Source organism: Kickxella alabastrina (genome assembly GCF_025024165.1).
Source record: "Kickxella alabastrina strain RSA 675 chromosome Unknown BX661scaffold_33, whole genome shotgun sequence".
In the NCBI taxonomy this organism is placed as follows: domain Eukaryota; kingdom Fungi; phylum Kickxellomycota; class Kickxellomycetes; order Kickxellales; family Kickxellaceae; genus Kickxella; species Kickxella alabastrina.
In genome coordinates this window covers 87,231-111,717 of record NW_026251504.1, presented here as the reverse complement: position 1 = coordinate 111,717, position 24,487 = coordinate 87,231, and the positions used below count along the sequence as shown (strand labels likewise).

General features: G+C 51.4%; 6 protein-coding genes across 6 annotated transcripts; 4 read left to right on the top strand and 2 right to left on the bottom strand.

Moving 5' to 3' along the window:
- Positions 1-6,727: 6,727 nt before the first annotated feature.
- On the top strand, positions 6,728-7,744 carry BX661DRAFT_146536 (uncharacterized protein; the record flags this gene model as incomplete). Its single annotated transcript, XM_051533176.1, has 1 exon — positions 6,728-7,744. One exon carries the CDS (start codon positions 6,728-6,730, stop codon positions 7,742-7,744), a length of 1,017 nt encoding a protein of 338 aa, XP_051388856.1.
- Positions 7,745-10,126: 2,382 nt separating this feature from the next.
- Positions 10,127-10,825, top strand: BX661DRAFT_146541 (uncharacterized protein; the record flags this gene model as incomplete). The annotated part of the gene is made up of 1 exon (XM_051533177.1): positions 10,127-10,825. One exon carries the CDS (start codon positions 10,127-10,129, stop codon positions 10,823-10,825), a length of 699 nt encoding a protein of 232 aa, XP_051388855.1.
- A 27-nt stretch (positions 10,826-10,852) lies between these two features.
- Positions 10,853-12,571, bottom strand: BX661DRAFT_173502 (uncharacterized protein; the record flags this gene model as incomplete). Its single annotated transcript, XM_051533877.1, has 1 exon — positions 10,853-12,571. The coding sequence occupies one exon, from the start codon at positions 12,569-12,571 to the stop codon at positions 10,853-10,855; it is 1,719 nt and encodes a 572-aa protein (XP_051388854.1).
- A 1,260-nt stretch (positions 12,572-13,831) lies between these two features.
- On the top strand, positions 13,832-14,749 carry BX661DRAFT_173501 (trypsin-like cysteine/serine peptidase domain-containing protein; the record flags this gene model as incomplete). Its single annotated transcript, XM_051533876.1, has 1 exon — positions 13,832-14,749. One exon carries the CDS (start codon positions 13,832-13,834, stop codon positions 14,747-14,749), a length of 918 nt encoding a protein of 305 aa, XP_051388853.1.
- A 2,719-nt stretch (positions 14,750-17,468) lies between these two features.
- On the top strand, positions 17,469-19,336 carry BX661DRAFT_188756 (kinase-like domain-containing protein). Its single transcript, XM_051537478.1, has 3 exons — positions 17,469-18,146; positions 18,167-18,516; positions 18,557-19,336. The coding sequence occupies exons 1-3, from the start codon at positions 17,943-17,945 to the stop codon at positions 19,236-19,238; spliced, it is 1,236 nt and encodes a 411-aa protein (XP_051388852.1). The 5' UTR covers positions 17,469-17,942; the 3' UTR covers positions 19,239-19,336.
- A 3,619-nt stretch (positions 19,337-22,955) lies between these two features.
- Positions 22,956-24,348, bottom strand: BX661DRAFT_188755 (Alpha/Beta hydrolase protein). The gene is made up of 2 exons (XM_051537477.1): positions 23,962-24,348; positions 22,956-23,869 (listed from the first exon to the last, which is right to left on the bottom strand). Exons 1-2 carry the CDS (start codon positions 23,992-23,994, stop codon positions 23,021-23,023), a joined length of 882 nt encoding a protein of 293 aa, XP_051388851.1. The 5' UTR covers positions 23,995-24,348; the 3' UTR covers positions 22,956-23,020.
- Positions 24,349-24,487: the final 139 nt, after the last annotated feature.

The window sequence follows — 24,487 nt, the reverse complement described above, 5'->3', positions numbered from 1 at the left end:
CAACACTGCGCGCGAGCAGCTCCATTTGCTCGTGCGCAACGCAGTGGTCAGCGAGAACTCCCCGTGGACGCTGCTGTTCACAAGGCTCAACTGGACGCTCAACGACCATACGTGCTCGGCCAGCAACGCCCCGCTGCAGCCCCTGCTCACTGATCTCACGCAGCAGTGGTACCACAGCCTGGACAGCCGCTCGTTTGACGCTTTGCTGTGCTCGCCGTCCCTGCGCCTGTGGCAGCCCGTTGCCACCGAGCTCACATGGAAGCAGGCCGAGCAGTTTGACTGTGCCCTGGCCGACCATGAGCGCGCCACGAAGGAGGGCGCGACTTGCTGCGTGCCCTGGCTACATACCACCCCCACGCGCGCTCATCGGCCGATGAGCTTGCCCTGCTGGTTGCCCGCATTGTGCAGGCTGCCCGCGCCGTGTCGGTGTCGGACACCGATATCTCTGATCTTGCGCGCTGCTCGCAGCAGGTGATCGAGTGCCTGCGCTCTGGCCACGCTGCGGACCCGCCCTGGTTGGTGAGTGGATCGAAAAGCTTCAAACAGCTACTGCCCCCGTGGCCGACGCCGTGGCGCTGGCTGTTGACTCCATGCGCGCGGCGCTCCTGGCCTCGGCATCCTCCAGCTGGTGTTTGTGTATCGCGCTTGGATCGAGGTTGGCTGTGTATTTTGAGCATTTCCATTCCGCGCCGCCCCGTCGATCCGGCGGCTAAGGCGCGCACACAGTGGACGTGGTTGGGCAGCGACATTGAAGTGGCCCGGAGCGATTTGGTTTCATACCAGGCGATCCAGCGCACGATGACCGGCGAGTCAGACACAGTTGCCACGCAGCCGTTTGCCGCGCAGCTGGCTGCCCTGGAGAGAGAGCAGGCAGGAATTGAGCTGGTCTACCGGCCATCGGCTAAGGATAGAAGCGATGACGGCCACACCACCTCGTTTGCTGAGCTGTGGCAGGAGGCGCACAACCTTGCGCTCAATGTCTTTGGCCGCGTGCGCGATATATCTGCCCAGCTCATGCCCACGGCAGAGCTTGCTGCTGCCAGCGGCGACGATGCCGCTGCCGCGGCAGTTGACGACTTTGCGCTTGTTCAGGCTGCCGCCCAGTCTCTGCTCGGCACATTGGAGCAGTTTGAGAACCGCGTGGTCAAGCGCTACTTTGCCGCCTTCCGCGATGTCGCGCAGATCTGGTGCACACAGGTGCGCCAGGTCAGCTACGGATTGGCGCGTCTGGTCGAGCTGCGCCGCTTGCAGGTTCATGTGCAGACACGTCAGCAGGCGCAGACCGTCAGCTCTCTGTATGCCCAACCCATGGGCGACATGCCGATGAGCGCACAGTCGCAGTCGCAGCTGCAGCGGACGTTGGCGCAGCTAAAGACCCTCGTGTACTTTACGCCAGGCAGCAACGCACTCAAGATCTACGGCCAGCTGCTGGTCGCCCTACTGACACGCACTGCCTTTGGCGTACAGGTGCGCGGCTCCCTCGGTGCCGATGACCTGACCGCCCTCGACATGGTGTTCCGTGACGCTTACGAGATCCACCGGCGTGCGGTCGAGGAACAGCGCAAGCGCGATGCTGAGGCTGCTAGTCTGTTCAAGTCCAAGGTCACAAAGGAGCCCACGGACGAGGAGCTGCTCAATGAGATTTTCCCGGGCTTTGAGGACATTTACGAGGCCCAGGATGGTGGCGCTGAAGATGACAAGGAGCCTAGCTACCAGGACCTCTCTGAGGAGACTGTTGCTGCCCTGGCGGCCTGCCACCAGTACGTGATGCTGCAGTTCGGCGGCATGCTCCACGGCGCATCGGATGTCAGGCGCGCGCAGATTGCTGATGCACAGCGCCAGGCCTTTGAACTGGCTGCCAGCCTGTACCAGCTCAAGCCTGAGCTCGCCAGCCTGCAGACCGCCGGCGCCGACTCGGAGCTGCGCGGTGCCAATCTGGTTGCCTTGGCAGCTATGGCCACGGCGGCAGCATCTCGTCTGCGGCTACAGCAACATCGAGTGGTGGGCGCGAGTCCGGCGTGCGCCAGGTGCAAGTGTACAACTTTTACAAAGATCCGTCGATCAGCGAGGCTGTTCTGCTGACCCCCTGGTGTTGGCCATTGCCAAGCGCACCGAGTTTTTGTTGGAGGAGTGGCCTGACCACGCGGTGCTCCAGCAGATCCGCGACATGGCACTCCGCCTGGTGCAACTGCCCGTCACCACGCCCCTGGCCAAGCTGCTTGCTGGCCTGGAGCTCTTGCACCAACGCGCGCAGGACTGGCAGGCGTACGCCAGCAAGGAAGTTTCGATTGAGGAGCTTGCGGGCGTTGCGCGCCTGATCATCCGCTGGCGCCAGACCGAGCTCAACTCGTGGCCGCACTTGCTGCAGGCGCAGGAACTGGACTTTGCCCGTCGACCCAACGAGTGGTGGTTCAGTCTGTATGCCTCGCTGGTCGCGCCCGAGACCGCCGACTTTGGTCACCTTGTGTCCGCTGTCGATCAGTTCATGCAGGGCAGTCCCGCGGGTGAGTTCCGCGGCCGCCTGAACATGCTCTGTGCCTTTGCCGCGCATCGCTCCTGCCTGCTCATGGCTCAGGCTGTGCAGCAGTGCCGAACGCTGGCCGAGCTGCAGCAGTCCGATGCCGTCTACGGCCCGCTGACCAACGCCATTGACTACTACCTGCAGTTTGCGCCGTGCATTGGCGAGCACTTGGGCCGCACCAACAAGTCGATCAAGAAGGATCTGGCTCAGTACGTCAAGATCTCATCGTGGAAGGACGTCAACCCTGCTGCTCTGCGCGCAAGTGCGCAGAAAACGCATCGCCATCTGACAAAGTGCGTCAAGCAGTGGCGCGAGGCCCTGAGCCAGCCCATTTTCCAGATCATTCAGCTGCACCAGACCGCGATCATCGCCACGGCCAAGGTCCCTGTCGTCCCCATCGTGCATCTGCCCCTGAGCGATGGTGGCTTGGATGTTTCTCCGCCAAGGTCGGTTTCCAGTTTGGTCGTCGGCCAGTTGCTATCCCTCCCGTGGACCACAGCGGCTGACCTCGATATCAGTGCCGAGGCCGCGGCAGCAGTCGCCCAGCTGGCCGCAGTGCCAGCCATGGCGCGCGTGCTTGATGCCAGTCCGTCGACGCTGCAGCAGTTGATCAAGTTGATGGCCCGCTCGACCGTGTTTTCGCAGCTTCACCAGCAGCAGGCTGCCTCGCCGGACTCGCTGGAGGAGTTTGCCCTGCAGATTGTCAGCGACATCAACTACTTCCAGGGCATCGAGACGCCCAAGCACCTGATTAAGCGCCAGGTCAAGGTAGCGCCGCCACCTACCTCCTTCACGCCCGCCGCCGCGCCGTTCAAGAAGCTCATAATCAAGTCCAAGAAGCAGAAGGCGGCCGAGGAGGAGAAGGCCGAGGAATACATTGAGGACGATGAGGAGCGCCAGCGGCGCATAAAGCAATTCTGGGGCGAGCAGCGCAACCTCCGCCGCACGCGCCTCAAGGAGATCCTCAAGAGTCTGCAGGAGATCGGTCTCAAGCGCCAATACCGCCCAGTCGTCACCGAGGATGATGAGGAGATAGTTGCTGGCGGAAAGACCTCGCCTCTGAAGGGCATTTCGGCTGTGCTTCGCCAGGCTCCCCTGGACGTCGCTGGTTGGCACAATGCGGCTGCCGCGGCGGTCATGCTAGGCCCCAGCGCAGTGCATGCCGAGACTCCGCGCGCTCACCGCAACTGGCAGCTGGCCAGCGCGGGCTTCTTCAGACTGTGCTCGCAGCTGGCGCAGTTGCGCTCGGCGACTTTTGAAGAGCACAGCGAGGAGATCAACCCCCAGCAGATTCAGCACATCACTGGCTTGATGGAGAGCTTGAACCACAATGTTGCCAAGGACCGCAAGTGCGCGGCTGAGCTGTTAACCCAGGCTACCAACTGGATGCAGACCGCCATTGGGTGGGGCGCTGTCGAGTACTCATCGACTTTGGACGTTGATGTTGGTGTTGTTGATGGCAGCGGCGAGGGCATTGGTAGCATGGACGTAGATGCGTTGGTGCCTGTCTCGGTGGTTGAACTCAAGCAGGCGGCCGATTCACTTGGCTCAGTACTGGCCCAGTTCCTAGCTAGCGCGCGCTCCATTGTGATGCTGGAGGCTGGGGTGCCAGCTTTGTACTTGTCAGCCAGGCCATTGCAACTGTCGATACTGCCACCAGCCAGTTCAACCAGGCCTCAGCCTCACTGTCAGTGATTAATGCCGGTCTTGTTTCTCTGCAGCTGACTGGCTTGGGCATCAAGGACGCGTCTGCGCAGTTGCTCAACTTGCAGCGCACGCGCGATTCCCAGCGCGCTGTGCACATAGCTGTGCAGGCTGTCCAGAAGGCGCTCGTGTCGGTTTCGCAAATGATATTGACCCTTGGCTGCTGGCTCCCTGGACGGGCCCATCACCACGGCGGCCGACAAGGTCAACGACTTGTTCAAGTCCACGAGCACGGTGGCTGTGGCATCCGGCTCTTCTGATGAGCAGCAGCAGACCTCGGTCGAGCTGGCCGATCTTGCTGGCCAATGGGCGACAGCTGTGATGAACGTATGGCAGTCGATCAACCGCGCCGAGAAACAGTACACGGAGTACAGCAAGGATACCAATATGTGGGGGCTAGCGTCCAAGGAGCTCGTGCACCGCTTGGAGCTCATGCACCAGCTTGTGCGCGCGCTTCACCTGCCCACCATGCTCGACCTCTGCCGCAAGCTGACGCAGTACCAGTCCGGCGTGTCCCCAATGATTGTCGGGTTTGTGCGCTCATGGGTGGTCCGCTACTCGCTGATCGTGCAGCATGTCGTTGCGCTGTACTCTGAGTGGCACAAGACCGTCGTCCAGTTTGCCTTGACCACGGCCACTGTACTGACCAACGTCATTGTGCATGGTCTGGGTACCAACGATATCCACGACTCGGAGGAGACGGACGAGTCCATGCAGAACGGCACAGGTATGGGCGAGGGATCGACCGCCGGCGCAAAGAATGTTTCGGACGAGATCGATAATGAGGACCAGGTCGAGGGCGTTCAGGGCGAGGAGCCCGACGACACAAATGAGCCCGACACCAACGATGATGCCATTGAGATGGAGAACGATTTTGAAGGCAAGATGGGCGACGCCGACCTGGAAACCGATAACGACGATAGCGATGACGACAGCAGCGACGACGAGGAGAACGAGATGGATGAGGAGATGGGCGATGTTGACCCGACCGACCCGACAGCCCTTGACGACAAACTGTGGGACGACGAAGAGGAGGAGGAGCAAAAGGACAAGGCTGAAGACAGCAAGGTCGACAGCAAGGCCAAGAACTCCAAGGAGCAGTCCGACATTGTTGCCGCCGAGGAGGACGCCGACAACGACAAGAACAACGACCCCGACCAGTCCGAAGAGCAGGGCGAAGAAAAGGAGGGTGACGACGGCACCGGCAGTGAGCACTCTGATAGCGACGGCGACGAGGACAGCGATGACGATGGCGATGACCTTGATGACAGCGTTAACAAAGACACGCTGGACCGCATGGCTGACGTAGAGGACCAGGGCGAGCAGCTCGAGCTTCCAGAGGACCTCGATATGGGCTCCGAAGGCGAGGAAGAGGGTCAGGACAGCGACGAGGACGATGGCCTGGACGCCGACATGGACGGCGACTTGCCCGAGGACGAGCCCATTGAGCAGAAGCCTGACGCCATGGACGAGGATAACGCTGAAGAGGCTGAGAACGACGGCAAGGATGACGCTGTTGAGGGCCAGCAAGCTGACGAGCGTGCCGACGACGATGGTCACGATGAAGATGGCGTTGATGACGAGATGTCTGGCGACGACTCTGCAGCGGACCACTCTGGCGACGAGGAGGAGGAGGGCAAGGGTGAAGATGAGGATGAAGAGGAAGAAGGTGGCCGTGCCGATGATGACGCTGCAAAGGACGAGGACGCCGAGGAGAGTGGTGCCGACAAGCCCACTGACGGCATTGACTCGGCGATGAACCTTGATGGCAACGACGACGCCGACCCCAACACAACAGCCGAGTCCCAGGACGCGCTGTCCAAGCCATCTGAGACCTCCCAGAACAACCGCCAGCAGGAGCCCGCGTCCAGCGCCATGCAGCAGGAGTCATACATGCAGCAGAGCGATTCCCAGAACCAGCAGCAGGAGCAGGCCGATGACCAGCAGCAGAAGCGCAATCTGAACCCTGAGCGCACTCTCGCCGATGTTATTGAGAAGTGGGAGCGCCGCCTCAACCTTATTATGCGCGAGGAGGAGGATAAGGATAAGGAGGCGCTGGACCAGCAGGAGTCGGCCACCAAGGACCAACCCAAGCAACAGGATGAGCAGGAGCAGTCTCCGGCGGACACGCCCGAGAGCCAGGACAACCAGGCGGCCCCCGAGAGCACCGAGTTTGAGCACGTTAAGGAGGACGAGGACTTTGACAAGGTCGCCCTGGCGGATGCGGATGAGCACGACAAGGAGCAGCAGCAGCACCAGCCGATGGACATTGACGAGGAAGAGACCGAGGCTGACCAGCCCCAGGACGAAGACTCCGAGATGCAGGACGCTGCTGCCGACGAGGACAAAGACGCTGCGGCAGCCAATTCGGCGGCTAAGCCAGCTATGGTGCATACAACCCCGCAGCAACTGCCTTCCGCACATACTGACGGCGAGAATGCAGCCGAGGCGGCGCAGATGCAACAGTCCACAGCAGCAGAGGATGCTGAGGAGCACGAGTCGATGGACACGGACAATGTGCCTGAGGCAGAGGACGAGGCGCTGGTCGACCTGGATCAGCTTCGCGAAGACCTAGAGCAGCGCACAGCCGAGTGGCGCGCCAACAAGCAGGACAGCGAGCAGGCGATGCAGTTATGGCAGTCCTATACGCGACTGACGCACGACCTGTCCCTGATGCTGACAGAACAGCTGCGGCTGATCCTGACGCCCACCCAGGCGACACAGCTCCGTGGCGACTACCGCACAGGTAAACGCCTCAACATGAAGCGCATCATCCCGTACATTGCGTCTGAGTTCCGCAAAGATAAGATCTGGCTGCGCCGCACAAAGCCCGCCAGGCGCGAGTACCAGGTGATGGTGGCCGTCGACAATTCCAAGTCGATGGCACAGTCCACACAAGCTGTTGAGCTGGCCTACGAGACTTTGGCTCTGGTGACTACCGCGCTGAACCAGTTGGAGGTTGGTCAGCTGTCGGTCGTTTCCTTTGGCGAGCAGGTCAGTCTGCTGCACCCCTTCGACAGCCCCTTTGACAGCGAGGCCGGCGCGCGCGTGCTCAGCCGCTTCAGCTTTGACGACAATAAGACCGACGTTGTGCAGCTGATGGATGCATCCCTGCAGCTCTTCGACGCCGCAGCGCACTCGGGTTCGGGCAACTCGGCTGATCTCTGGCGCCTGCAGCTTGTCATTTCCGACGGCGTGTGCCAGGACCACCCGCGTCTTCTACGCCAGGTGCGCGCTGCTATGGAGATGCGCATCATGACTGTTTTCATTGTGCTCGATCGCTCGGCCATTGCCACATCGGCAGCGGCTGAGACCATGGATCCCGAGAAGGACTCTATCATGAACACGCAGCAAGTGATGTTTGTCAAGGGGCCCAGCGGCAAGATGGAGATGAAGGTCGAGCGGTACCTCGACACGTTCCCGTTCAAGTATTATGTTGTTCTGCGCAATATCCACGGTCTACCGGCTGTTCTCGCCGAGACTCTTCGTCAGTACTTTAGCCTTGTTGGCAGCGACTAAACGCAAGGTTGTTTGTCGTTTGTCTTTGGTTTGTTTTGTATTGCTTTATTTTTCAATTTCAGATTTTCTACAATTTACACCCCGTGTTTAATTTTCAGCTTTCAGCTTTCAGTCCGATTCAAAATTCTTGACGTAAAAGTGTGGTAGTATCCTTCTTTTGGTTCCCCGCTGTGACCTGAGAATGTGATCAACGCCGCTTTGGTAAATTGAAAACGGTATTTATTTGAGTCGCTTAATGTTCGTGTGTTTTTGTATAAAACTACTAAATTTTATCATTTATAAAAAACAATCCCCTCCTTGCTCAATTACACGCTGACACCTTTCAAACCATTTCCTGAAACAAACCCTGAAGTCATCGCGTGTCAGGGAATCGAGTTCAGACTTCCATGCCTTTTTCACCACTCGAATGACCTTTAAATTGCGACCTCTGAGCCTGTTCTTGATGTGCGGGAAAAGCCAAAGGCCACAAGGTGGTAGATCTAGTGAGTACGGTGGTGTTTCAAGTAGTTCCATTCCAATTTGTGAAATGTGGTCCAACGTACGTTTTGATTTGTGAGGTGGTTGCGTTGTTTTGGTGAAACACGATTCTGCTGGGGTTGGCGTTCTTGTGCATTTTTTGCACTTGGCAAACACAGGATCGATGCTATCCTTGATAAAGTATCCACTATCGACAGTGTGTGGTTTGATGTCGAGGTTGGCGTGGTCAATACCAGTTTTGTAGAAGATAAGAGTAATAAGTTTGTCTTGACCAAAGTGCAAACGAACCTGGGTGGGTGGCATATGATCTCCAATAATATATGCCTTGGCTACCAAGCTATAGAATGGTGTATTCAATTAGACATACAATTCGTTGCATGTAGCAATGTTATATATATTTGCTCTGGACGAGCCAGTGAAGTTCTCGATGAACTGTTGGCTAAACCCAATGCGCGTTGGCTTAAGCCCATCAGTGAGGAAATGAAGAGCCAATTGCTGATGAGCCACTCTATAGCCCATATCACAATGCAAGACCTTTCGCATTGCTGTTACCAAACAATTGTGCTGCTCAGCTAAATTATCAGCTCATGTATGTGCAAATTGGCCGATTGTCTTGCGAATAGCGGCGCCATGAAGTTGTGCAATTTTGGATTCCGGACAGCCGCTTCAAGGCTCATCTTCAATATCCATGCGTCCGTGACTAAACCTGTTGACCCACTTTCTAACGGTTGATATAGAAGGTGCGCCTGTGCCGCAATGCCGGTGTAAAATTCGGTGAATATCCAACGGCATTTTTCCCTCTAAATAACATTTAATAAAAATGATATTCGATATTTGCATTATTTTTAGGCAGATATCATTAATCAAAGAGATTTTTAAGAATTGTAAGTGATAAAAGTCAAAATTTCAAAAGTTGCACAGAAGAAAAAGGAGACGAGCTAGGAATGGATGTGGGGGTGGGAAATAATGCTACGTTCTAACCTCACATTAATAAATATAAAAATGTCTGGATACCGACAATACTCTATACGAGGTGAAAAAGACAGTACTTTTAGTCGCGGTGATATTTACAATATAACAGCACAATGATAAATAAATTTTAAAAAATGGTACATGATGAGTTGGAACGCCATGAAAAACAGGCCAACGACACGTACGGCCTCAGGCGCTTCTTCTACAAGACAGATCCAAATAAATGACGCAAATCGAATAAAAAGGAAAGCAAGCTAGCTAATACATATGTTTTTCTTTTAATTTATCTAGCGATCAGTACCTATCCTGGCGCTCGTCCAGAACAGGCCCATGATATCTGCCTTATTGCGGTCTATCAGCGCCGGTGCCCGTGCACGCATGTACATGCATAGGCTAAAACGGCGTATAGTTGGTGTTGTATTGAATGGTTTCTTTTTTTAATGTTCACTGATTGGATGGTTAAAACAAAACTGAATAGCCAGTTTTTTCTCTCGATTCTTGATTCCTAAAATGTCTTAAATACCAAGCTGTCAGACCAAGCGAACGCAGTCGTATTGCTAGTTCTGGACACTAACGTACAAAGACGGCGTATACTAGAAACGTACTTTGTCAATCCTGCTTTGTAACAATATTTATATACATTTATTTTTAAAAATTTAGTTACAAGATATTTTCATTCATTGTCGCATATACCATTTGGTGGCATAGCTGATTGATTATAGATGATCAATCAGCCGACGATTAAAGTTACAAGCAAAAAGTAAAAAGGGTACAAAAGGTATAAATAAGGGTTAAAAAGAGAGCACACAATACCAAAAAAAAGCGTTCAAATATTGAATTCGAAATTCAACATCATTTTTCTTTCTTTTTCTGAATTCAACTTTTACTTTTTCATTTACCCCCCCTTTTTTGTTACATTCCAATTGGAAAAGAATGGTTCTTTACTTTACCAGCACAGCGGTGACACCACCAGTGACAATTTTCATGGGTCGGGATAAGTTCGAGAACGAAGACTTGATCAAGCACGGTTGGCCCGAGGACGTCTGGTTCCACGTCGACAAGCTCTCCTCCGCGCACATCTACCTGCGTCTTCCACAAAGCATCCCCGACTGGAAATCCATCCCCCCCGCACTCCTCGATGATCTCGCCCAGCTCTGCAAGGCCAACTCCATCGAAGGCAACAAAAAATCCAACATTACTATAATCTACACGCCATGGTCTAATCTCCTGAAGAACGGCAGTATGGCGGTGGGCCAAGTTGGCTTTAAAAATAGCCAGATGGTCCAGAGGGTGTATGTGAAGGAGCGGGAAAATGTGATTGTCAACAGGCTGAATAAGACGAAGCGCGAGAATCACCCGGATTTGTACCAGGAAAGGCAGGACAGGGATGGTGATGAGCGCAGGGAGAGGAAGAACGAGGCGTTGAGGGAGAAAATGGAGAAGACGCGGATGGCTAAGGAGAAGCAGATGGAGGACGAGTCATATGGGAGCATCTTCCGCGTCAATGCCCTGGACATGGAGGACCGCCGGCCGGCGTCCGAGAACATCTTTGGCGACTCGGACGACAGCGCCAGCGGGTCCGATGATGAGTTCACAGGCCGGTACGCCGACGAGCTGGCAGACTTTATGTAGCGAAAATACAAAGCAAATAAATATCCATCATCGCACATCATACAGCCGCAGCGTGCGGTCAGTCAACGAGACCAGCAGCGAAAGCCCGTCTGCGCCCCACTGGCCGCCGCGCACGTCGACGACATTCTCTGGCGGCGGCACCTCCAGGGCACCCGCCACGATGCGCAGCCGAGCGTCCCACACGCGCACGCAGCGCTCAGCCTCGACGGCGGCGGAGAACAGCACGTGGCGGGGCCCGTTGCCCAGCGACGCCACGCAGGACCGCGCCCACCGGCCCTGCGGCGACGCCACCCTGGCCTCCCGTCTCCCCTGCGCCACCAGCAGGCCCTGCGCGCCCTGCGCGCCCGCCGGCGCCTCCGCAACGTCGTACAGCTCATGCACGGTCGAGCGCCCGGGCGCGCGGAATGACGCCGCCAGCGTGCTGCTGGGCGCATCGTACGAGAGCGAAAGGCAAGAGCGCGGCTCGGCACCGGTCGCCGTCAGCCGCAGCCACGGCGCGCCGGCGGTCTCCGGCAGCGCATACAGGTGCTGGGCGTTGGCGACGATCAGGCGCGTGGTGCCCGAGCGACCGCGCACACAGGCGATGGCGTGGATCGGCGATGAGCCGACGGGCTGGGCGCCGGCCCAGGTGGCGACGGGGGCATCCACGCGGCGCACGTCGAAGGCCAGGACGCGGCCGAAGGCGGCGCCGGCGTAGAAGCGGTTGGGGTCGGCCGGGTCCCAGGCGCACGACCACACGGGGGCGCCGGCGGCGAACCGCGCAGCCACGCGCGGGGCGCACCTGCGCTGGTCGCAGGCCAGGGTGGTCAATGCCACGGTCTGGTCCATGCTGGCCGTCAGCAGGTAGCGCGTGCCGGAGGTGTGTGGGCTGACCTCGGCGCCGCGGATTTCCTCCGAGTGCAGCGGCGGCAGCAGTGTGCGGGCGCTGCCGGACGCGGTGTGCGCGTCGTGTGCGCTGACCACAGCCATGGTGTGCAGGTGGCCAGGCCGCGAGAAGCTGGCGTAGACCAGCGGCTCGTGCGGGTCCAGCGCCAGGATACGCGCTGACTCGCCGGGTGCCGTGGCCAGCGGCACGGTTGCCCGCAGCCGCAGCACCGCGGGCAGCGGCTCGGCCGTCGGCTCGGCCGTACTCTCGCCGGCGATGCCTTGGGCGGTCTGGTTTCTTGCGGCGTTCTCGGCCTCGAGCCACTGCAGCCTACGATACGTGTCTTCGGCGACGGTCCTGGCGCGCATAGCCTCGTTGCGCATCTGCGCGTACAGCACCTGGTAGTGCTGCAGCTCCGACTCCAGTTCGCACGTGCGCGATGCCAGCCGCTTGATCTCCCGCTGCAGCTCCTGCTGCCTGGAGTCATCGAGCGCGCGAATGCTGCGGGCGAATATCGCTCGGATGTCGCGCGTGGCGGCCGGCTGGTTGCATTCGGGACATCGGCCTTTCTGTGTTTTTTGGCGGCCGTTGCCGCGCAGCAGCCATTTGCGCACGCAGCTGAGCCCGAAGAGGTGCCCGCATTTCAGCGACACTACACGGTGTGCGCCGCTGATTCCCCAGCTGTCGAGGCAGATCGAGCATGTGCTGCTCTCGTCCCCGTCTGCCGCCGCTGGCGCTGGCGCTGGCGCTGGCGCTGGCGGGACGACGGCTGGGAAAAACCCACAAGCGTCGGATGCCGGCGACTCCATTGCTACGGCGCTGCGCTGCTGCTGGAACTCGTGCGCGTCATCGCTGGACTCATCCGAACCGCAGCCTTGCATTTCGGAAACGGGCGATTCTGATCGCCGCGAGCGCTTTGGTGCGCGGCATTCGGCCACACTGCTGTTAATGCTGGCGCTGCTGCCGACGGAGTCTATTCGCAGCAGGGATAGGGTGCGTGGTGGGCCTGCTGATCGCCGTTGATCTGGCTCGTGCTCATCCTCATGCTCATGCTTGTGCGCATCTACGGCGGATGCGGGGCGCTGCTGATGTTGATGTTTATGCTGGTGCTGGTGCTGGTGCTGGTGCTGATTATGAATCTGTGGTTCGTCGAATAGCTGCGTGAGTGACGGCGGGCTTGGAGAAATACCTTCCTGGTCGAGACCATCGACTGTCTGTGCATGGTCTGGCATTCGCCTCAACCAACCCCCTTTTTTGTTTGTTGAAGGGATTATGATAAGGAGGAGGGCTATTGAAAAAATACAGTACACTAAAATATATTTACGAGTGATTAATGCAAAAGCAGGCAAAGCTGTAAGAAATAAAATCAAGAAATAAAATCAACTTTTGTTAGGGGCTGCGCATTTTAATAACGAAAATAAAATAAATAAGTAAATAAATAAACGAGGGCAGATTAGGACACTGGAATTGCTGCTTGTATAGAAAAAATAATTTATGGGTGAGATTAGGGTTTTCTCCATTAATTTTTATTCATAAGGCGCGGTAAAATATAGCTTTTTGCTTTGCTTTGCATTGCATGAAATAAAATATAAATTATACAACCCTCCTCCCTTAATATTTCCATTATAGTTTTTTTTTTCAATTTTTCCCTCAGGAACAGGATCCAAATGTTTCACTTAGCATTATTGTAAGCTAAAAAATACGTGTATTTTTGCTTGCATGATTCCATGCTGCTATGCTGCTATGCTGCTATGCTGCTATGCTGCTATGCTGCTATGCTGCTATGCTGCTATGCTGCTATGCTGCTATGCTGCTATGCTGCTATGCTGCTATGCTGCTATGCTGCTATGCTGTGTGCCCAGAAACTCCTAAATGACCCTACCGCCTTCTGCTTTTTGCGGCCGACTCGAAAAATAAAAACAACAATTCGCCAAAGTCGATTGCGTATAAAACCCACCGACTGGGCCCGCCCGACGACACCAAAAGGTGAAAAACAAAAAACATAAACATCATCCCATCCCCTCCCATCCCATCTCGTCCCATCCAATCCCATCCAATCCCATCCAATCCAATCCAATCCAATCCAATCCAATCCCATTTCAACCGATCCCCCACGCAAGTCGGGTTTTTTATTATACATCATGATTTCTGCGCTCCAAACCCTCATTCTGCTCTTCGGCACAACTCTCGGGCTCAGCGTGCCGCTGCTAACAAACACAGCCGAGCGCATTATCGGCGGCCAACCCTCGCTCCCCTCCGCCTTTCCCTTTGCCGCATCGCTGATAATCCGGCTTCCCGGCGGCACTGGCTTCTGTGGCGGCACCCTGATCAGCGACACACTGGTGGCCACCGCGGCGCACTGCGTCTACAACTACAGCCAAGGCCGGCCCTGGCCCGCCACCGCCATGCGCGTGGGACTCAACAGCAACGTGCTGGAGAACCAACGCGCACTGCCTGTGCTCCAGGTCTACGTGCATCCGGCGTTTGACCCGAGGGAGCCTAAAAACGACATCGCTATTGTGCGTATTCCGTCTTCGGGTGGGGTGGAGACCGCCAGGGTGTTTGATGGCAAGCTGCCCTCGGGCACGCGGCTGACGGCTATAGGGTGGGGCCGGACATCGGCGGCACCCGGGTCGGTGCTGCCGAGCGCCCTGCAGCAGACCGCGATTGCTGTCGGAGAAACCGAGTCGTGTGCACAGTTCGTGCCTGGGTTTAAGGGCAGCGATGGTCCGCAGATCTGCACCGAAAACAGGCTGCTTCCGGGAAAAGATACTTGCCAGGGAGACTCTGGCACCGGAGTGTTTGTGGAGGATGCGGGAAAGATGTTTTTGGCTGGACTGACCAGCTACGGAGCGAATTTGAATGGTGATCCGACTTGTGCCTTGGATGATGGGTTTGCGGTGTATACCCATGTGGCGTTCTATCGCGCGTTTATCAATTCTGTTGTCAAGTCTGCTGCTGCTGCTCGCCGGAGAAGAAGGGTTGCTAGGGAGCGAGCCAGATCCACGGTGACTGTACTTGTACCTATTATGCCTGTTGTTGCTGCTAATGCGCTTTAATCTTTTTTCTTTTCTTTTCATTGCTTTCGTCATCATCCGCCGATCTGGGCCCCTCACCTTCCCCCCTCCCCCTCCCATTTTCACTTTCAATATTTTTTTTGACTCTGAAAAAAAATATATTGAAAATGAGGTGGGGGTTGTGGTGGGAAAGCAACGAAAACCTCTGACGTGTTAATTATTTTTTTTACACTTTCTTTTCTCTTTATGTTTTTTCTTTTTCAATTCAAAACGTTCAATTTGTTAAACTTAAATTTAAATAAAAAACCTTTTACTTTTCAATTTCATTATAATTTTTCTTCCTGCATTCAACAGCTATCAGCATTTCAATATTACTTTTGTCTTTCTATTAATTCCACAACCAAATAAATAACAATAAAATAAAATAAAAAAGAGAGAAACAGAGCGCAGCTTGATCCCCTTTTCATCCCTATTTAAACTGCTGTAGAAACTCATAGAACTTTGTCATCACTGCGCTTTTCTTTTCTTTTCTTTTCTTTTCTTTTCTTTTCCACATCCCTTCTCTCGTTTTTTCTTTTTTTCACTTCTATTCTTGTATTCTTGTATTATACAAACACACATACACGAACGCACGCTAAAGGTAAATAAACGATTTGAACAAGCAGAAAGCAATAATGGGGAAAGAGTGATCTCGCAGCGGCTATTTAAAAAAATCACCCTAAAATAAACTGTATTTTATTTAAAGTTTGACTTTTTTTTTACATTTTTAACTTTTTAGTTAGTCTATGTCGCCACACTCCAACAGCACTGGTGTCGATGCTGCTGCTGCTTCTACTGTTGCCTCTGTTTCGAATCAAACCAATACCAACAACACTTCGCCATTGCCTTTTTCGATCCACGGCAGCACTTCTTTATCGTCTGCATCAGCATCAGCAAAAAATAAAAACAGACGCGGCAGCAGCAGCAGCAGCAGCAGCAACCGCAACCGCAACCGCAACTGCAACTGCAATGTCTCTGGCAAGAGTAAAAGCGAGACTGACAGCGACAGCGGCAGCGATGAGCAGTGCAGGAATATGTCCTCTACAGGTAACTACCATCGTTTCTGGGCTACCGCCTCGCCCTCCGACAGCTCTCACCTAAACTCCCACACCATGGCCACGTCATCGGCCTCGGCGTCGTCCTCCTTCAAACCATCGCGTCGTTCCAGCCTTTCGCGCAACGACAGCAGCCTTGTGCTTTTTGATTCGGCTAATCATCTGCACGTGTCCGAGGAAAACAGCCGAGCGATGACCAACTGGCGCAACGTAATGACGTCCACCGGAAGCAACATTAACAACGGCGGCTCTAAACCAAACACTTTGGGGCTAGCCCTGCAGAATGGCGGGATTCCGGGAATAATGGGCCGGGAGCACCAAAGCCGCATACTTTTTGTGTCACTTTTGGAGAACTACTGCCGTACCTACGACGACAACCCGCTGCGCAACCGGCGCCTCTTTTTTGCCATCTGTCGCACTCTCTATTCCATGGGAATTATCGGGAAGGAGTATGTTGATGAGATGGCCTCGGTGAGATCAACTTACTCGGACGCATTTAGGCAGCTTGTGGTTAAGGCACAGGAGTCTTTGGATATGTATGAGCATCACGATATCGAATCTGGCATTCGATCTCTCATGACGGGGATTGCTGAGGAAGAAGAAGAGGAGGATAATAGCAGCGAGATGAGTGACGGCGTGTCTGGAGACTGTGCGTTCTCGTCTGCAGCGTTTTCGGAATCGGATAATGATTTCCAAGAAGACGAAAAGAAGAGGAGATCGCGGGATGGTGCGTTTTCGATTTCTGGAAACAGCCAGTGGACTAAACCGGCGTCGACATTAGCGCGCAGGGCCAGTCTACGCAGTGGCAATGGCGGCGGGTTTGGAGCTGCCACGGCCACTATAAGCGGCTCTACCATTCGGGAGCCATTCCGACCACAACCACAACCACAACCACACCGGCGCAGCACAACACCCCACATCAACAACCACACCGGCAACAGCAACATATACAGACGGGGCTCCATATCAGCCTCACCAGGGGGGCATCAGCAGCAACCTTTGGCAGTATGGTGATGGATATGCAACGATCGCGGTACCATGATGACTTTGTGCAGCTGCGGTGCCTGGGGAAAGGCGGATTTGGAAAAGTATACGAGGTGCGGAATAAGCTCGATGGGCGGCGGTACGCGGTCAAGTTAATCAAGATCAGGGGCGAGATTACGGCCGACAAGACCCTGAGGGAAATAAAAACCCTGGCTAACCTGGATCATCCTAATATCGTGCGCTACTATAGCAGTTGGATTGAGGTCAGTCGCCTGCGGTCGAAATCCGCGGCTGCTAATGGATTGCGCGCCTTGTCGTCGTCGCCGCTATTTGCTCAGTATGATCCGGCTGCTTCTGACGACGATGACGAGGACGATCTGTCGGCGGACGATGACAATGAGGGGCACAACATGGCCGGGAACTCTTTTGATTTGGGAGAGTTTAATATCGGGCATTTGACCGCACATGATATTGACGACGATATGTGGGTGCCTGCTGCGGTGGATACGGCGGACGAATGTGATATTGTGTTTGAGGTCAGTGGCGGCGGTGACTGCGGCAGTGACGATGAGAGAGCGCATTCTTATAATAGCGAGGAGCGCAATGGGGATTATGTCGAGGACTGCAGTGATGACGATGACGATACTGGGATTGTGTTTGCACATGCCGACAATGACGATAAGGAGCTCGGGCTGGGATTGGGCGTGCAGGTTGGGCCTCCGTCTTGTCGCTCCGACTCTAGTGGCAGCAGCACCAGCAGCACCAGCAGTGGCAGTGCTAGTACCAGCGAGAGTGGCAGCGGAAGTGAGACTAGCAGCATAAGCAGCAGCGGCGGCAGCAGCGATAGTGACACCGGTGATAGCGATAGCAATGACTCGGCTGAAGAGGAGATCCTCGCTGATGCTCTGCCGAGATCCAATCCCATTCCAATCGCCCTACAGCAGCAGCAATTGCAACGTCAGCCGCCCGCGCACTATCGCCGGCGATCAGTGCACACAACCGGACCGTTCACACCACGCACATCCGCGGGTCTCTCGGCCAACCGCCCGCCACCAGGAATTTACAAATCCAACTCGGGCAGCCAAGCGCGCTCTCTCCCCACGCAGAACTTTGAATCGGCCTTGAGCACAGTGACCGAGACCACACTTTTTGTGCAAATGCAGCTCTGTCAAACCACCCTGGAGGAGTTCCTCGCGCAGCGCAATACGCGTATTGCCGAGCAGCAAGCCGCGCACGCACTGGAGTGCTTTGACGAGTGCGATGCATTGGATATCCATGGCGGCCAGCTCATTGACCCTGTGCTTAATGTGCGGCTGTTTAGGTCGATTGTCGAGGGCGTCAAGTATTTCCACAGCCGAGATGTTATTCATCGCGACTTAAGGGCGCCAACGTGTTTTTGGACATTGTGTATGCTGACAGTGGCGGCAATCCGATGAGCCGCAGTGCTAGTGGCATTGGGCGGCCTGGCAATTCATCGCAATCTGTGGTTCCGTTTAATACCAGCCAGGTCAACTCGATGGCCAGCGGGATTGGTGACGTGCACGCGGATGCATGGGACGCTATTGACGGAGGTAACTTGAAGGAGCGGCCTGGCGGGTCCGGCGACAATCTGAGTTTGAGCGCGGGCAGTCGCAAGATCGACTGGGACGCTGTGTTTGAGTGCATGGTTGCCGGATCAGCACACAACAGGGCGGCGCCAATACCTGGGTTTTGTCTATCGACCTCATCGTCGTCTTCTCGAGGATCCGCCGACGCGGCCGGTTGCGCCCAGGGCGCTGCAGCGCGAGTCGTCAGGATTGGCGGCGCTCGTGCCGAGACATCCCTTGGTGACGTTTATTCCGCGCATCGGTGACTTTGGATTAGCGACAAAGTCCACATTGGGAATTCGCAGTTCTGGCAGCGACGGATATGCCTTTATCGGCGGCCAGAGCAAGACAGCTCCTGTATCGACATGCCTGACGCCCACTGATTCGTCATTATCAACAAACACTACTGACCGGCGCACATCCAATGTCGGCACAGTGACCTATGCAGCACCCGAGCAGCTCTGTGAGCAACTAAGCGGAGCCGGATATAACGAGAAGGCAGACATTTATTCCCTTGGAATTATTTTCTTTGAGCTCTACTATGCGTTTTCCACCTTTATGGAGCGCATTGCGGTGTTCAAGGATCTGAGGAGGGGAGTTTTCCCGCCAGAGTTTTTGCGGATGTGGCCGAAGGAGGCGGCGTTTATTTTGCGGTTGATGGATGCGAATCCTGATAAGAGGTTGTCGGCGAAGGAAATTTTGGCATTGGATATGTTTGATGTGCCGTCGGTGGAGTCGGCGCAGTTGATGAGGGAGGTTTTGACGCTGAAGCAGCAGTTGATGTTGGCTAATCAACGGAATGAGGAGCTTGGGTTGAGAGTCAGGGAGCTAGAGCGGATTGTTGATTTGAGCGTGAGGAGTGATTGAATTTAATTGAATGGGAATTTATTAGAAAATCTTATGTTTGGTGTTTGTCAATATACTGAACACTATTTCAATTAATATAATAATGCGTTATTTTTTGGCTAGCTAGTATATTAAAAGTGTATAAAATTAGGCGTGTCGAGTAATTGAAAATAAACGTTTTTGTAAAATATAAAAAGGCTGGAACTAGATGGAATTAAAAATATGGCCCAAGTGGGGATAGGAGCCAACATGTATAGACGCATAAAAACTAACATAATCCAACAAAGCGGCATTGACTCCAAATAACCTCATGTGCTTGTATGATGGCAGTGCAATCATGACAATTCCATGTGTGAGGGAAAACCTGCAGGCATACTCTGATCCAGCACCTCCTCAAATTATTCCAGCTGTTCTAGCACCGAGTTAAAAATTAGAAGTGAATCAATGTCTATAGTCCAAAGTTCCGTGACTACTGGCACTTTGAAATTGTGGTTTTCATACCCCGAAAAGTGGATAGTACACATTTTTAGCCATCTTAATTCCTTAGACAACAGCAGTTTAGTAGCACCATGTCAATGTGAAAGCTTCCCCACATTGGGGGAGGCAAATTACATCCAGATATGCGGCCATATCATGGAATTTCCATTGGATAACTGTGTCGATACTGGTCTGGTATGTCGTGCTCTATAAAAATATGGGTCTAAATCGATATATTCAAGTCTTAAAAATTACTTACTAAACTGAAAAAGGGGGGCAGCTCTGTAAACATCATGGTGTTCCTTGATGTCAGCTAGCAATAACAGAAATGTGTATAGTGGCCATGAGGGCGATCTTGATTCTTGAAAAGGGAAGATAGTGGCTTGAAATGTGTGTTGGGCACCACATGGTAATGTACACATTTGTATTAGCTCAAGCACAGAAAACTTCTGGTAGAAAACTTCAATTGGGTTTTCTGCACAGATATAGCCATGACAGTGTTATGTAAAAGGGGGTGGGGAGCACTATTATAATAGTGTTAAAGGATGGGTATTAATTATAATGTTTGTTAATAATGTTTCCAAAGTACTACTAGCGCCGGCCTCATCTTATATATGTATCTCATTGCATTTGTTGTGCACATTGTCAATTGTGCACTCTGTTGGCGAGAACTGGTTCTTCTGCGAGTAGACCAGTATCCTAAAAGTCAATGTTGTAGTTTTCACATATGTGCGCTCGTGCGTGTGCACTACAGAATGGAAAGCATATCTAGGCATCATTATTATGCCTCTCTAATTTACTCCTGCATAATACAATTAGTGCCCTATCAATCGGCATGTAGATGGAAACTTGTTTCAAGATTCTCAACCTCAACATCCACTTCCATATCCTTGGACCGCACAGCATGACAATAAAAGAAAATTACAGCATACGGATATACATAGAGCTGACGTTAGACCATTTTATAGGGTAGTCGATTCAAACCCGGATGTATTGCATATTTACACTACAATCAAAGACAAGGGCGTTAATTTTAAATTGTACACACTTAGATACATGTTCAAAGAAACAAAAAAGGTGTTGCTTAATTGCTCGGCCGACTGCATAAAACAAAGTATTGTGGTGGTTTTTTTGTTAGTTCGCTATAAGCTCTTTACTCTGAAGGCTTGGCTCGTATAAATAAACCCCGCTTGTTTGTTTGTAACAGCAATAATGGAGGATTAACTGCTGAACGTGCGCCAAATTTTGTTTCAATTTTTATTTTTTAAGACAAGCTATTTTATCTACTCTACTATAAATTAACTTGGTATTATAAGGTCGCATTTTGCACAAGCGATAAGTAGTTTACTTTAGATTAATTTCTCAACACCTTTATCCGTAATGATGGTTGCTACTGCTCTTGAAATGCCAATTTTTATTAGAATTCAAGTTTACCAATTCGCAAAATTGGTTGAATTCAAGCTTGTCAATTCACATTTTTAATTTATGTTAACCAGTAGTTTTTGTAAAAAGCTTGTCTTTGAAAGTCTTTTTGTAAAAAAATTGGAGGGAGAGCAAAAATACTTCTTGAACATATTTTATGTTAAGAGAGCTAGAATTTTATAAATAAGAGATAAGCGGCCATCGACCGACTGGTCAACACATTTAAAACCCTGATTTTATTCATTGTATAAATATTAGTACGCTTTTTTTTAGTTTTTGCTATACGTCTATTAGTAAAATTTTATATCACCCACTTTTATTATAATTATTTAGTCATATTTCAAATTATTAGCCCAATGCCAGAAAAGACTTTGTTAACCCCGTGAAGCTGCTAGGAGAGAATCCGGATGGTTCTATTGAATTCAAGAAAAATTCGTCAAACACTTGTGTATACAGAAAGGTGATAGAAATTCTCGAAAGCTTGGATGAGCAATAGAAAGAAATACAATTAAAAGTGTTGATGCTTTTTTTAAAAGTAATGGTAATGAACGCGGCTTAGACATTCACAAAATAGTAGATATGTCATTTCACACAGAGGTTGCTGGCTGTTCTGGTAACTTACTTGTTCGAACTAACATTAAAGATAGTCACGGCAATCCAATTACGTACAAATTTAAATACACTTTCCTAAAAATGACAATAAAAGAAGACGGAGCAACGGATCCAGTAAATGTTAGCACTGGTGTATTGGGATTGACTGATTAACCAGTCTTCATTGATGTTGTTTATCTGCCGAAGCTGGATGCAGCCAAGCATGATTATCTATGTTGTTTACCTTTTTAGTCACACAGCGACACATCACATAATTGTTTTCTTTCACTTTTCCAATGCATAGCACTCATAGTATACAGCTTATTAAATAAATATTATGTTATTTATATCCCGTTCATAGAACATACATAGTTCAACAGCTTTGTATGGGTCGACATACTTTTTCTAGGGCATGTTTATTGGCTAAATGATTGTTTGGTTAGCAGAGCAGATCTTTCAGAAGCAGAGACTTGTGCGCGCAAAGTGAGACAGAGATTGCTCTTCATTTAAACCATCCATTCTCATGTTTCCAGTTGATTGGCACTCGGAACCTGGAAATCAACACATACCGCATGGTACAAGACAAAGCTAGGATTTAAATATGGTTAAATTAAAAAGCATGTTTGATATTCACAGCTTTGCAATTTAACAAAAATAAATGCAACCCCATGCTTATTTACGTGATGCTCACAAAGCAACTTTTGGCAAACAATGCCAGTGGATAAAGATGTATGGATTCAATTGGTGAATTCAAATATTTAAAAATAAAGAATTTGCTTGAATTCAACAGCTAAACGGAGCTGTGGTTGTCTTTGTATAGTTCTGCAGCCTAAGAAAACGTTTGCAAAAAGGATTATTTTTCACCACACAAGAATATTGCATTATTCGTTCAGTGCATGACAATTATATTATGTTATATTCTTACACTTGATTAATATCCTGAATCTGAAAATGGCACGGTCTTGCTGACATTCTCAGGAGCTGATAGAGTAAAAGTGTGCTTATATGAGCCGATAGTATGGCCCAAGCAATCCTGAGTCGTGGAAAGTCCGTCTATAAAAGCCTGCAGTGGTGATACATTTTAGTATTTTATTATTTATTATACAAACATTTTACAGCCACCATTTGAATATTTCTAATTGCTGGAACGACAAATTGATTCAAAGATCTGTAATAGGTGCATAATATAAAATATTACTGATACTTTCGGCCAGCTATTAAAATAATTTTTTTTAACCCTAGACATACTTTGTATTTATTGTTTATATATTAGTATCAATATCAAAGAGTTTAAACAAAACATTTTTATTTATTTAAAGTAGGTCAGGATAACTCCCCCTCCCCCCGCATAAGGCGCTACCACCAGAGTCCAACCACGATGAAATAACCTCTTCAATCGCAAAAAGCTCATCCTTATTGTTCCAAAAATGCGAAGCCCCAGGAACCACTCTAGTAGTGACCTTACGCGTATCCAAAGCCCCCATGCGCATCAAGCGATCGTATTCCCAGAGATCCTCCTCCGGCACAACTTTATCGCAAGCACCGCTGATATTTAGCACAGCGCATTTTTCAAAAGGCAGATCCTTCACAATATCCATACGCGTACTGCATCTTTGGTCCAAATGCTCCGATTTTACCCAATATTCGCGCCTGGGCACATTTCCTCCATTAAGTTCACTACCATGCATTGTATCGTCTTGGGTTTGGTTGCTTGCATTGCCATATGTGCGCCAGAGAAACATTCCTTTTGTTTGCAAATCACCTACTTGGTGTGGTTTCCAGCGATTGGGCGTTTCACGTGCTAACCAGAACCGGGGCGACACCCCCACGATCATCTGTGGACACAGAGTGGGCACGTATGGGCAAACAAATACACACTGGATGCCCCTTGGAATGGCCCAGAATACCGACCACCCGACAAAGTGACATTTTCCTGTATGTATTCGCATTTGCTCGCTGTTCACGTACTCGATGACCTGCTTGATATCGTTGGCTTCTTCGTGGTAGTTTCCGTAACTTGTGGTGCCTGTGCTGTGGCCGTTGCCGCGAAAATCAAAAGACACGGTGGCGAATGGTAATGTTTTTTGCAGGTGTTGAAAGAGTGGCGCGTGTTTGGTGTCAAGAAGACCGTGGCATAGTATGAATACGCTTATTGGTGCTTCCTTGCCATGGTTATAGTTGTTTTTGAAATTGGTGGTGGCCGTGCATTGTTTGGAATGCATAGTTGTGAATGCAATTGGTCGCCGCCATTTACTGCAATTTGAAATTGAGAGACAAAAAATGACATGCCAAAAAAAGAGTGCAAATAAAAAATGTAAAATAAAATCAAGAGAAAAGGGTATAAAAGGATGGAACTGCGTAGACAGTGGAGATCGAGTTGGATCCAAAGGGGAAAAAACAAGCCAATCGGTTTTTTTCCCGATTGTTTTTCTATTGCGCCATTCGTCGATACATATACAGATAATGTTTTTCCTCTAATTTTTCCAGATAAGAATTAATTTTTTTATTTTTATAGGGTTTTATGTTAAAAAAGAAAAGCTATTGTAAAAAATAAAGTTTTTTGTATGGTTTTTTTAAAAATAAAATGTTGAATGTGGCGGCGGCGGTAAAAAAATTTGTGTAAATGACAGTGAAGACTATAAAGTCTAATTCTGATGATTGTTAGTGTTTGTGTGTTTGTGTGCGAAAGCTCAAAATGAGGTCGACAAAGTTTAATGCGGGTAATGTAAAAAAATAAGCAAATCACAAAGATGCTAATATAAGTAATAGAAAATTAAACG

Bases quoted from the DNA above. Each gene is read 5' to 3' on its own strand.
- BX661DRAFT_188755 (XM_051537477.1), bottom strand. From the start codon at position 23,994: ATGTCATTTTTTGTCTCTCAATTTCAAATTGCA. The intron at 23,870-23,961 runs GTAAATGGCGGC...AACCATGGCAAG, and splicing joins TCTCTCAATTTCAAATTGCA to GAAGCACCAATAAGCGTATT.
- BX661DRAFT_188756 (XM_051537478.1), top strand. From the start codon at position 17,943: ATGCAGCTCTGTCAAACCACCCTGGAGGAGTTCCTCGCGCAGCGCAAT. The intron at 18,517-18,556 runs GTCTTCTCGAGG...GGTTGCGCCCAG, and splicing joins TGTCTATCGACCTCATCGTC to GGCGCTGCAGCGCGAGTCGT.